At 47.9% G+C, this 13,272-nt stretch overlaps 2 protein-coding genes across 2 annotated transcripts; both read right to left on the bottom strand.

Annotated features, from left to right (window-relative positions):
• Positions 1–6,574: 6,574 nt before the first annotated feature.
• On the bottom strand, positions 6,575–8,932 carry LOC119456621 (neprilysin-1). The gene has a single exon (XM_037718446.1). The coding sequence runs from the start codon at positions 8,930–8,932 to the stop codon at positions 6,575–6,577; it is 2,358 nt and encodes a 785-aa protein (XP_037574374.1).
• A 112-nt stretch (positions 8,933–9,044) lies between these two features.
• LOC119456620 (transcriptional regulator ATRX homolog) lies at positions 9,045–9,656 on the bottom strand. Its single transcript, XM_037718445.1, has one exon. It carries the CDS (start codon positions 9,654–9,656, stop codon positions 9,045–9,047), a length of 612 nt encoding a protein of 203 aa, XP_037574373.1.
• Between the last annotated feature and the right edge of the window lie 3,616 nt (positions 9,657–13,272).

Genomic DNA, 13,272 nt, shown 5'->3' with positions numbered 1-13,272 from the left:
TTTCGCAGCGTGGGTGTGACGTAGCGCAGCCTGCGGGTAGTGCGCACGCGCCATGTGCTCAGGAGGGAGCAAGGGAAGGATAAACCGTCTGGCGCGCAATTGGCTGCGCGGTTGGCGACGTCGTTCCTCTCTCGAAGCGGTGTGTGCGGGACATTCTCTCCGACATCCCAATGGTACAGCCACTTGTCATGCTTTCTACAGAGGAGCAGCTCGCTTACGAAGAACGGCGCCGCGAACAGCGCCGGGAGTGCGCCCGCCGCCGAGGCCAGACGTGTCCGCGTATTCATTGCTCGGCATTAAGGGGTGCGTAAAGTGACACATAATTGCGTAACACAGTTCAGAAACACCTTAATATACCCACGTGATAAACCTTAAGACTAACACCGCAGCCGCCCCTTTTCAGCTTCGCTGGTCAACCATCTCCATGGGATGTAAGGGCCGATCATTTTTTTAAGCGAAGCTTTATAGGCCCACAAGTATCGGCGGTGGTGGTTGGTGGGGTAGGTGGTCCCGCTGAAAAGTGGGCCGATCCTGGTGATAGTGCAGAAAGAGTCCAAGCTCAATGGCACATACCCCTGTGGGCTCGGGGACCTGTAACGCGCCCTTGAACTACCCTTTTCACACGTGGGTCCCAAAGAGACAAAATCGCCAGCCATTCCCCTGTCGAGAAAATGGGGGTAAGCGAATCTTGTCGTCCGATTCTAGCGTGAGGGCTTCCGAAGCCCAGGCGAAACGTCAGCGAAGAGACGCAGACCCTGAGTTTAGGGCAAACGAAGCGGAACGCCTGCGACAGCGTCGTCTTGCCACAAGCTTCGCTTACCCCCATTTTTTTCGTCAGGGGAAGGGCTGGTGATTTTTTTTATCTAGAATTTTTGTATACATATTCTTAATCTTTTTTTCCCCCTTCAATATCTACCTAGCTTGTACTGCTACCTATAAATGCGAGAGATCCGGTCGCATCAATTCTCTGCTTTTTTCCCACCAGTACTCTAAACGTCTCTTGCTTATATCGACTACTGACAGGTTGACGGTTCCGTCCAGTTAAAACCCAAGCGCTTCTGGAAGGTGTACGTTACCTACGGTTCTCACTGGGTGAATCCCTTCGCATTCCATTAGGATGTGCTGAGTGGTCTCCGGATTTTGGCTGCGGCATCCACATGCCTCATATAGTTCCGAATATTTGCTCCGGTATGTTTTTGTCATTAGGCAACCGACTTGAGCCTGAAATAGCACGGCACTGCCCTTTGTGTTATCGTACAGATTTTCCCTTGTAATACATTTTTTCTCCAATTAACATCCTATTAACTGTCTCTGTTTCTCTCACTTTCTTTCTGATGACTTCTGGTTGTCAATGTACAGTTTCAATTACCCTGTACTTGGTTGCCAACTTTCCTGACCTCTTACTCCATTCTGTGCCCACGCTTTTCAAGTACAGATGCCTGTGCACTTTAGCCGCCTATTTATTTTCGTTCATGTTCCTGAGTCTAACATGAACCAACTAAACTTAGAGACGTAGATAAATTATCAGGCACAACCGCCAAGCACATGGCTGTCATTTTCCTGTAAGTTTGGAGAAACCGATACCTGGCTTCGCTACAGGTGTTGAACTAGCTGTATAAGAGGCGGGTTTATCGTGAGCAGAAGCGGTGAATTTCGATGAATAAGAAAGGCTACTATCATCATCATCGCTGACAGAAGCTGACCTCCCCCTCTCCCCCACCCCCTCAGAAAAAAACCTGGATCCGCTCTCGGCCAAGCTTTTTCTCCTCAACGCGTTCGCCGAATGATCGGGGCTAAGCTCCGCCTTCACTGGCTCTGCGTCATGATGTGACGTCGTGTCGTCTACTTCCGGTTGTCTTGGAGCCAGCGCGCGAAGCATGTCCAGCCTCCCCGCTTGCCGCCTGGCTGTCGATGTTCAAGCAGCGTGCATTGCGAGCGCTCTGTGGCAGCGCCGAGCGTGTCCAGTATTCCGGTAACCGCAGGTGAGCCGGGCGTTTTGACGGATGGGCTGAAGCGTAAACTAAAGCCCCTCCATGCTACGACCACTGAAGCCCTCCAGAAATTGCCGCGCGACTGGCCGCTCGAGGCACTTCGCGTGTATTCGCGGGCTTCTTTCAAGCTCGGAAAAACACTTATGTAGCACGTATTGAGCAACAGAAAGCTGTATCGTTTTTCGTGTTCTACAATATTCTTTCTCATTTACAGTTTTCATCGAATTATCATGTTTGAGAAGTTGATTAATAAATTAAGACTAATTATGTAATTCGGTGGAATGCAATACATTATCTGAGTATCTCCAAGCGACGGCAAACAACATTACCTTGGTTTTTCTGTACAGCTACGTGGCATTTGCATATTTTAAAATCTTGGTGCATGATAGTTGGACACCATGTAAAGCAAAAGGGAAACCGAGGGGCTCGATTTTTGTTAATCCATTACCATATAAAACCAACTTAATTACTTGGCTTCATGGCACTGCCTGCTGGCTTTATATATATATATATATATATATATATATATATATATATATATATATATATATATATATATATATATATATATATATATATATATATATATATAAACATAAATACCCCAGAAAGTGGATGGGAAAACGGCTCCGCGGTAGCTCAATGGTGAGAGCATCGCACGCGTAATGCGAAGACGTGGGTTTGTTCCCCACCTGCGGACAGTTGTTTTTTCATCCGTTTACATTTCCATTAATTCATTATTTATTTATTCAGTTAGTAAGTACAAGTAATTTCCCCTATGTTGTCATTGGTGTCATTGTTTGTTCGTTTCTTATGATATATATATATATTATATATATATATATATGAAGAGAACACGCATTGCCCTAGTAATTTCGAATTCCGGTTCCGCACAGTAGCAGTCGGAGGTTTGACATGGCATGTGAAATGTAATTTATATGTTTAAGATACAAAATAGACTTGTATGTTGAAGATAGTCAAGAGACTACTGAATAGCCAGACAATGAGCTATGTTAAATTTTCTTCTGGTTATGATACTTGGCGCCGACATCAATTTTCATGAGCTGCCTTTAAATACCGAAACAATACTTTTAAAGGCTTCTTCTTTCCTCGAACAGTGATTCAGTGGAATGACCGTAACGCTGATGTAACCGAACAAAATGAATTAGAGAAATTTCGGGACTTTGGGAACTATGAGCGAGGTGTTTTTTTTTAATTGCGCCAGTTTTTCTTTTCTTTTTCTTCCTTCTTATTTCTCCTGCTTTTCTTATTCTTGCCGAGGATAGTATCTCATTTATTTATTTATTTATTTATTTATTTATTTATTTATTTATTTATTTATTTATTATTTATTATTTATTTATTTATTTATTTATTTATTTATTTATTTATACTGCAGCCCGATTGGGCTATTGCAGGAGTGGGTGTGTACATTGGATACAACATCAGAACATCCGTCTGCACAACTCAACTTCAACACCTAGAAAATCAGGATTGTTTCAAAATCAAACATACAAGTAATATAAACACAGCATGAATCAACCTAAGTGACATAAAAATTACTCTAAAGGTAACGACCTAGTTTTACCTGGCAGAAAGTTCCATTTTTCAATTGTACGAGGAAAGAAACTGTACTTAAATAAGTTAGTACGCGGTTGAAATGGTGCAAGGTTAAGTTTGTTGCTATTCCGAGTAGGTTTTAATTTAGCAGGAGACAGATAGTTGTTCGTTAATGAGTAGCGTGGGGTGTTAGTGAGAACCGCTCGGACAGAGGTTGTAGACCTAGTGCAACAAGGTGAGATGAGGGTGAGAGGTTGCGGTCATAACGGCGGTATATGAAATGGATTGCTTTCTTTTGAACTGATTCGAGAGTGTTAATGTCAGATACCTTATAAGGGTTCCAGATGGGGCAGCCATATTCGAGAATGGGTCGGATGAGCGATTTATATGTTGGCAGTTTTGTTTCACGTGGAGCTTTTCGCAATGTGCGATTTAAATAGACATTTTTCTTTGATGCTTTATTGCATATGTAATCAATATGCCTTGACCACGACATGTTAGGTGGGAAGATGAGGCCAAGGTACTTGTATTCGGACACCCGTGCAAGGCAAGAGCCATTAAACGAATAATTAAACAAATAAATAGAGGTGCGCTTACTGAAGGATAAAGTGACTGTTTTTAAAAAAGTTTATATTCATTTGCCATTTGTCGTACCACCTGCAAAATTGGGCAAAAGAATCGATAAGTGATATGTGATCAACATTCGTATTAATTACGTTATAAAGCACGCAGTCGTCAGCATAAAGGCGGATTTTTGTGGACACACAATTTGGCAAATTATTTATATACAATAAGAACAAAAGTGGCCCCAGGACTGAACTCTGGGGAACTCCGGATGACACATTTACTATAGACGAGTTTGAGGAATTAACGAGACATACTGGGAATGGTTATGCAAAAAGCTAGTGATCCAGTCAACTAAGGATGAGTTATTAAGTATAGTGCGAAGTTTATGGAGAAGTTGTCGACTGTGTCGAATGCTTCGGAATGTCTCTGCCGAATACCTTGGAAAAAGCTATAAAAATGGCATCAATTTGATTTCCAGTGTCCAGAGCGTGTGAAATGTCATGCGAAGATTCTACGAGCTGAGTTATAGTACTAAGTCTGCGACGAAAACCATGCTGGGCATCACTCAAAATTTTATTATTTTCAAGAAACTCCAAATTATGCTTAAAGATTATATGTTCAAGAATTTTACATGTTTGAGACGTTAATGAGATCGGACGATAGTTTAATGGTGACTGTTTGTTGCCGGATTTATGCATCGGAACAATTCTTGCCAATTTCCAAGTCAAAGGAACTGTCGAGGTAGATAGACTTTTGAAAAATTAGTCAAATACCGGCTAGTCCAAGTACAGTATCTAACAAGAAAAGCGTTGTTAATGCCATCAGGGCCACAAGATTTTTGTTTTCCAAGTGCAGAATTAGATTCAAAACACCTTCGAGAGACACGGTAATATCGCCAATTCAATAATGTGAGCCATATGATGACGCACGTACGAAAAAAAAATGCTTTATTTCCTACGTTTCGGCCAGGGTCCGGCCTTCGTATGTATAATTTAATTGCACATTCCTCATGTATTATGTTGTTTGTACCCTCTGTCACAACCCCTATCATTGGGGTTAGCTGTATTTCAAATAAATAAATTTATTGCTGTACGAATAAATGACTTCTGCTGGTAATGAAAACTCAGACGAGCTAATAAGTACTCATTTGCACCGTGACATAGACACACACAAAGAGCCCCATAAAGTTCATATTCATGCTTAAAACATGCTGCTCAGCCAATTAAGTCAAGCTTAAAGGGACTACTGACATGACGTTTTTGGCATTTCATTTATCGCTTCAAATGTAGGACCTAGACCTCTAAATCATGCAAAAATACTGGCAAGCCTCAGAGCGCCATAAATAATTGAATATACCAATGACTTTTCTACAGTGAGCTGCCGGTTTCCTTTCTCAGGAGTTGACTGTATCGTGACGTGATGACGTAGAAGGTGGTCACGTGGGTTCAGCACACCGCCACGTTACGACACTCGCTCGCTGTCGCTACATCGCTCCTCACAACGAGTATAAGCATAGGAGGAAAGCGAGTGAGCCGAAGCGAGTGCCAAAACGTCGCGATGTCCTGCTCCCACGTGACCGCCTTCTGCGTCATGACGTCACGACACAGTCAACTCCTGGGAACCGGAACTGGGGCTGACTGCACAAAACTCGTCAAAATAAATATTTTAGTTCACTCCGAGGCCTGTATTTGTATTTCTATGGTTTCTAGGGTCGAAAGTGTTTTCGGTATACTCCTTTAACAAGAAACACTAAAATGGTGGTAAGGACACAAAAGGAAAATATAAGGCAAATGTAAAGAAAAACATCCGAAGACACCTAAGCACTCCTGACGAGTTGTGAATGCGAAAGCATTAATGCCAGATTGAACGCCGCTGAGCGGCCCTTCGAGTTTTGCGCTGCGAGTAATCGGTACGTGCTGCCCGAGCTAGCAAGCAGGATCAGCCTGCAGTGCCGACTCGGCCACCGCGCGCCGGTTTCCAAGAGCGAGGGTGACGTGGCGTCGCGGCGAAGCCCCCTCCTCCTCACGCAACACCTGACGCTAACCAACACCCCTAGCTGGGGGTGTGTTGCGCTAACGCAGCAGCAGGTGTTTCCTTCGCCCGCGCTCTGCTCCGTCGAGGCACGCTCGTGATGCGGTATCGCAGCCAATGGTAATTTGTCGAGGCGCGCTCGTGTCGTAGCGTCGCAGCCAATGGGGACTTTAGGTGCTGTTTCGCTGCTGCAGGCTACAGATGCCGGCTTTTTCGCTCAATGAGCCATTTGACGCTTTCGCATCAAGAGTGATATCGAGCAACTCCCGGAACGCGCAGAGGTAAATATCGTTTCATTGGCCCTGTCAAGCCCTCTAGACATTTTGAATTCTTTTAATATATTAAATGCAAGACACCGAGTGACCCGCGACTTGCGTTCACGCACGCGCGACCGTTTCCACACAGCACGGCGGCAGTGCGAGCACTCAAATATTGCAGCGTTTGTCAGAGTTCATCGCACTGCCCAACGGACAGCCGAACTCCTCGGGAAATGCGCCCTGGTATCGAAGCGCCGCGTTCCACGAGACACCAGACTCCGGCGATGCCTCGTCCCTCGAAGTCTTTTTCTCGCAGGACTGCAGCATGAGGTAGACGAAAAACATTTGCGAGGCGCTGATGTTCTGCCGCGGACCGAGATGAAAGCTCATGGCCCTTCCTCGAGGTGTCAGCGTTCTCACGAAATGGCCGTAGGCGAATCGTAAGGCCATGGCGTCGCGCATCTGCCTCGGTCCGTGGTCCCTGCCGAAGCAGCGCTGCGCCTCCGCGATCTTTGCCACGGTCGCCTGGTTGAGCCAACGCTCCTCCGGGTCTGTCGAATTGGCCTCCGCGAAGAGCATGTCCAGCAGGCAGTGGCTGATGCGGACGCCGGCGCGGGACAGTTCGAAGTTGTAGACGCTGTTGTCGAACAGGAGAGTCAGGTTGAAAAGAAGCACGGGGATGTAGATGCTTCTCGGCCCGCGCTCGTACCAGCAGTTTGTGGTGAAGGTGGAGCGGGCCCAGCGTTCGTCGGTGTGGCGTGTCAACGCCGATACGAAGCTGTACTCGTGGACTGCGGCGTACGACTGCAGGGGCCTCTCGCTGGCAGTGGGAGGAATCCGCTGCGCATATTCACCGACAAGAGTCTTGTTGAAGATCCAGGCAGGGGCCAGGGTCTCGAAGCGCGTCGTGGAGACGATCTTTCGAATGGCCCCTCTCGCAACTCCGTCGAGGTACGGGGCGGTGCTCACGCTGCTCAGAAACTCCGTGACGATGTCCTTCACGAGTCCCGTGAACTGCTCCGCGGGGGCCTGCGCCGTGAGCTTCTCGAGAGAGACCCGATGAAAGAGCGGCGGCATCGCCTTCTCCGCGACGCGTACGCACAGCTTCCAGCGCAGATCGGCTTGCCGCCATTTGCCGTACAGCAGGGTAGCGTAGGCGTCGACCAGTCCGGACTGCGGGATGAATGGAGCCACTTGGACCATTAGCCGGACGCCGAGGAAGTTCATCACTGTGTGAAGATCGGTCTCCTGCACGAGCGCCCCGAGCTTGGCGAGGAATTCGGGCGACCGACTCAAGACCTCGCAACCGGGCGCTGTGCAGCCAGCTCCGGAGACGCCGTCGAACAGCTCGGCCAGGAACACCTGGAGTGCCGATGCATTGACGAGCGCTTCGATTCTGGCGTCGCTGTTGCTAAACTGCAAGGAAAGCTTCTCGACTTCGCTCGCGAACTTAATGACATTCAGCGTGTGCACTGGCGGGATGAAATCTTTGCGTAGCGCCTTGAAGGCTGCAAAGACGACCGACGTGTAGAGGCGGATGGCGTCGTTGATATCAATGCCGTCGAGCGCGGTGAACGTCTCTGGCGTTCCGACGGAGATCACATCCTTCGTCGTAACGTTTGGATGGGAAGCTACGCCTACACCGATCAGTGTGGCCGCACCAGTCTTCCTCAGAAGCCTGGCCGCTATCTTCCAGACGGAAACGCTGCTTCGGACGGGCGGTGTCAGCGGGAAGCCGTCGAGGTACAATTCGGACATGAATTCTAGAAGGCCGTCCCAACCGAAATCCTCAATCAGCTTGGCGTTGGCGCATTTGTTATAGAGATCTTGTAGAGGGCCGATGGCAGCGTAAGAACCTATTGGCTCGTCTTCGAGGAGCGAGCGAATCTGGCCCTCCAAGCTGCTGGCATAGTCATCGTCTGCGGAAACACGCAGGTCTGCGGCAGGAAACTGGTTCCTCCAGCGGCTGCAGACGAACATGTAGAAGTTCTCGCACGGGTCGAAATTCCAGTTGAGCAGTTCGTTCAAGTAGACGGTGTCTCGTAGGCAGTTCGGCGAACTGCAGGTTTCCGGTGTCTTGTCCTCAAGTGCCCGCGGCTTCGGTTTCGGTGCGAAGAACAACAGCGCCACCATAAACGCAGCAACAACCAAGATTAGCGAGAGGGGATATAGGCAGAGTTCTTGACGGATCGCCACGGGCGAGCCACCGCCAGCCTGGCGAACGTGAGGTGTGCTGTCTTGTCGTCTAACGTTCACGATGTCTGCCACGGCATTTCGTTTGAGAGGTACTTCAGCATGGCCAGCCGCTTCGTCGTTCTGGTCTTTGGGGCTTTCGCAACAGGTATGCTCTGACCCCATCATCTCCGCCTGCTTCTCCACCAACTCGGCCAACTCTGCGCTGACTTGGTTCACTAGCGTCAGCAAACTAGTAGAGTGCGCCCATTCTTCAGGGTCGTTCGTCTCTGCTGCAATATATGCTGAAGATTTGGCGCCGGACTGTGGTCGAGACTTCAAGTGAGAATCCATGCTGCCGGCGTTGCCGATGGAGGTAGAACATACGGAATCTGAGTGCTTCGAAGGTGCTAACTCAGCTAAATTCGCACTGATTTTATCTGACTCCGTGGGCGCTCTGGACGTGTCAGTGGTCCCGTTCGTCATCTTTCTCTTCATCACCACTGATTAAAGCAGGTCGAGGCTCATGGCCGTCATCCTGACTGTTCCGACTACCAGAAGTCCTTCGAGAACGGATGTCTGCCGGTTTTTCGAGGATGGAATGATGCTCACCAGGCTCGTGATCGCTGTCGCTGCTCTTCTCAGATGACTGGGAATGCGCAGACTCTGACTCGCTGTTGCGTATGCTGCGATGTTCCCGCACCGTCGCCTTCGACGGCCCGCGAGAAGAGCCCTGTCCCTTAGCGACGGTGTTCTGGCCAGATTTCGCTGTGCCTTGGGCGTTTTCGCGGTCGTCCTTGGACGACTCCTCGTGATCGTCGCCGCTCTTCTCAGACGAGTGGTGCTGCACTGGCTTTGAGTCGTCGTTACGGACGCGAGGTTCCCGCGCCGACGTCTTTCGCGCATTGCGCGATGAGCCCTGCGCCTCAGGTAAGGTGCCGTGACCAGATTTCGCTCTGTGTTCGACCGTCTCACGGTCGCCTTTGGGCGACTTCTCATCAGACGAGCTGGCACTGCCTTTGGTAGTCTTTTGCGTCGAGGAACTAGGAAAACCTTTTGGGGGGCGGTCCACTTGCATTCCACGTGCTCCGGCGATCTTACTCCCCGTTGCCGCGGACGACTTAGATGTGCGACGCGATATATCTCGAACTTTAGCAGAGGCACCATTACCGGGCTTCGCTCGGCGTTCAGCGTCCGCGTTTTCGCCGTCATCGCTGGACGATTCTTCGTTGATCGAACGTCTCGTGCCCTTTGTTGTCGAAGACCTCAAAGAAGCAGCACGGGAACGAGCTTCTCTGACGCCTTTGAGGGCCACCAAGCGACTCGGTGAACGAGCGTCGTCTTTCGAAGTGTCGCCTGTCGTCTTTTGAAGAAACACCGTCCGACTGGTTAGCTGATGAACGGGAAGATTTGCGGCGACCGCCCTCGGACTTGATGGTTTTTATCGGTTTATCTGGGGCAGCGTCACTTCCATCGACGCTTGTACCGGCGCTTTCACTGGACGATTCGACGTGGCGCGGTGGGCGACTGCGAGGTGACTCGGCCTTGTCGTAATCCGAGGGTTCGGCCTCTGAAGGTCCCCACATTTGTGTATCCAGCGCCACTGGATTAAAAGCTTCTGTGCTGTAATACGCCGGCCATAGAGGAGGATGGAGCATATGGCGGTGGTCCTTGTGACATCTATCCATCTCACCTTTTTCATGGGGGCATTCCATCTTGTAATAAGGCTGCCACCCTAGATAATTGGCAAACGAAGGTGCTGCATTGGCACGCGCTGCTGCAATTCTTTCGGTACCGGCATGTTTCGACTTGGAATGTCCAGTCAGGGAGGCAGCTCCGGCCTTCGTGTTAGTCGCCCGCACGCTCGAACGCTTCGGCTCCGGTTTCTTCTCGTTCTCGGTGGCACCCTTGCGCGCAGATTCCTTCGCGGCTCGCCTGAGGAATTCATCCTCGTAGAAGGTCACCTCCGGTGACTTGCCCCGTCTGAGTCTTCCGGCGAGCGTTGGCTGCATCGGCGGCGTCGGAATGGGTTCCCGGCGCAGTCCTGCAGCTGCCGCCGCGCCGGTTTCGGGGTGGACCACGTTGCGAGGATCCATGCCAAGCGTGCGTAATCTCAAAGGGCTCGACAGAACAGCTGCGCTGATGCTGGCAGCTCGGCCGGTGGAGCGCGTGGGGAACGGTCGCGCATTTACGGCACCAGAGTGAAGGAAGATGAAGATAACCTCAACGGTCGGATGCTCATGCCCTCAGCATTTTTTTTTTTCATCACTCACCCCTACTGTTCAAAGCTTTAATTTGGCTGTGCTACTGTTCACCTGAAATCTCTGCAGAGTGGGTATATAGGCGCCGTTTGGCAACGAGAACAAGAACGTGCCCACTGATGAGGATAGTTGTTCAAGCGTATTCCGCCCCTCTTGACTATTGCTATCGTGGGTCGACCGATCGGTTGAGGTTGGCGGGGAAAATGTATGTTTGAATTACGAGGTATAACCGGAGTAACTTTATATAAAAAAAAAACTTACTAGAGGGAGCTCTGGCGCTTGTGTCTATACTGTGTAAATAAAGGTCAATAAATGTTTTTGATGATGATGATGATGATGGTGATGATGATAAGAGGCACGGAGGAATGAAATCAGAGGTATATAGTTTGATTTGGTTTGGCGCTTATGGATCAACCCTCTACGGGAGATCGGGCATCAATCGGGCGGCAGTAGGTGGAAAGGGACGAAAATTGAAATGGAATTTCTTAAGAATGAGATATTAAATGAATACTAATCGTTAATATCAATTTTAAGGCTACACTGTATTAAAATTTGAAGTTAATATTTTTGCTTCCATGGAGAGGAAAAAGAAACACTGATAAAATTAACATGGCAGCATCTTTGCTTCACTTACAAAATTAAATAGCATGGTATCACATACGTTCCTATCGCAGTGTGCTAGTGCCGACGCCCCAAGAGATAGTATCACAGGAAGCGTAATGACCAATCCAAGTTGGTGAAGAGGACCTTCCCGAAGTAGTTATCTTCGCACATCGAAGCTACGACGTTCTATAAAGAAATGGTCCATAGTTTCCGGTTCATTGCAATTATGACATTTAGTGGAAGGAGCCAAACTAGACCGGTGGGAATAAAAATTAAGCATTGGTATTCGGCAACGCATTCTCGTAAATGAAATTTCAAGTTTTCTTGAACCGCGCACCATCTGCTGTGCCAAGGGAATCGAAGATGCCGAAAATCGGTGTTGTATCCAATAGGCATGATTTAAAAAAAAATCTTGCAGCAGTGATGTGTACCGAAGGTCGTAGGATCCTGAGTACCAGGCCTTTAAGAGATGCCGGCGCTGTATAGTGCGTCTGCTGACTTGTTTAAAGTTAGTTCCATGTGCCTCGGTATCCATACCTAATGGGCGAGCCGTAAATGTTGGGGGATAGATAAATAAAATTATCGGAGAATGGTAGATGAATGTGGCACTGACATGAGATTTGTCCAAACTTTGTCTTTGTGGCTTCAAGTTGAAACGACTTTGTGATTTTTGATGCATCGTCATTGGCGCAACCGCGCATGTTCTTTGCGCATTCTTCCGTCGTGACGTCACTATACCAGATAGCTATATACAAAAAGCCACTGTTTGATTAAACGATGCTCACTCTTGTACGCTCGTGTCAGAACGTATCAATTTTGCCATATGTGATCAATTTAATATATGATCAACTTGAAACGTGATCGGCCTTGTGAATTTGCAATATATGAGCAAATTGCAAATTGATCATGTATTAAGTTGATCACACTGATCTCTTCTATGCTTTGTAGAGATCAGTGATTGATGATGATCAGTGATGATATATCAAAACGCTGCGTTATCAATGCAACTATTCGCAATTCTTGTGCATGTGGCGCAGAGTACGTATTTATTGCATTTTTCGTTCAGAAAAACAGGATTTATTCAAAATTAAGACTTATGACGACAGGTGAAGCTAAGTAATATGAAGCCACAAGAACGCCTGAAATCACAAGCACGGCGATGACACAGGTAATTATACCTGTGTAGTACTTGTCATTATGCGATGCTGTAACCACGGTCCTTGTATAACTGGGAGATTGGAACGCCAGGGTTCCATCTAGTAATTCTAGTAGGGAACTCCATGCCTTGATGTATACCCGACATGCCCGACACCTTCTCTGACAGGAAAATAAGAAGTGCTCACACGTACGAAAACGCAATTTTTAGAGGTAAAGGTTGCGTTTTCGTACGTGTGACCACTTCTTCCCCTGAATACGCACCGGACCCACTGAACTTCCCCTTTGACACACTTCCATTTAACACCTAAATTAAGAAAATAAACGTTTCGCACGTTCGTCCTTTCGCTTTCATGTTTTTTATATAAGTGGAACCGAAGAAGAAATCCCTTGATATACAGGGTGTTTCAGCGAACATGTTCAAAAATTATTAAAGGTTGCCTATGGCAGATAGCACAATTCTGCTTCATGAGCTGGTCTACTCGAAGAGGCGGACTTTACTTGCACAAAAAATTGAAACACATTAATGGACTAATTTACAAAAATTGACTAATTAAGTTTTTAACTAATTACGTTATGGTCCATGTTGCAATTCACAAATTCTAGCCGTGGAGTCCGCAAGGCGGATACACGTGGAACAAATTCTCAGGATGACACCAGTTTCGAGATATTAAT

This window comes from Dermacentor silvarum, chromosome 6, assembly GCF_013339745.2.
Source record: "Dermacentor silvarum isolate Dsil-2018 chromosome 6, BIME_Dsil_1.4, whole genome shotgun sequence".
NCBI classification, from domain to species: domain Eukaryota; kingdom Metazoa; phylum Arthropoda; class Arachnida; order Ixodida; family Ixodidae; genus Dermacentor; species Dermacentor silvarum.
Note: the sequence above shows the minus strand (reverse complement) of the source record. Positions and strands in the feature narration are given on the sequence as shown.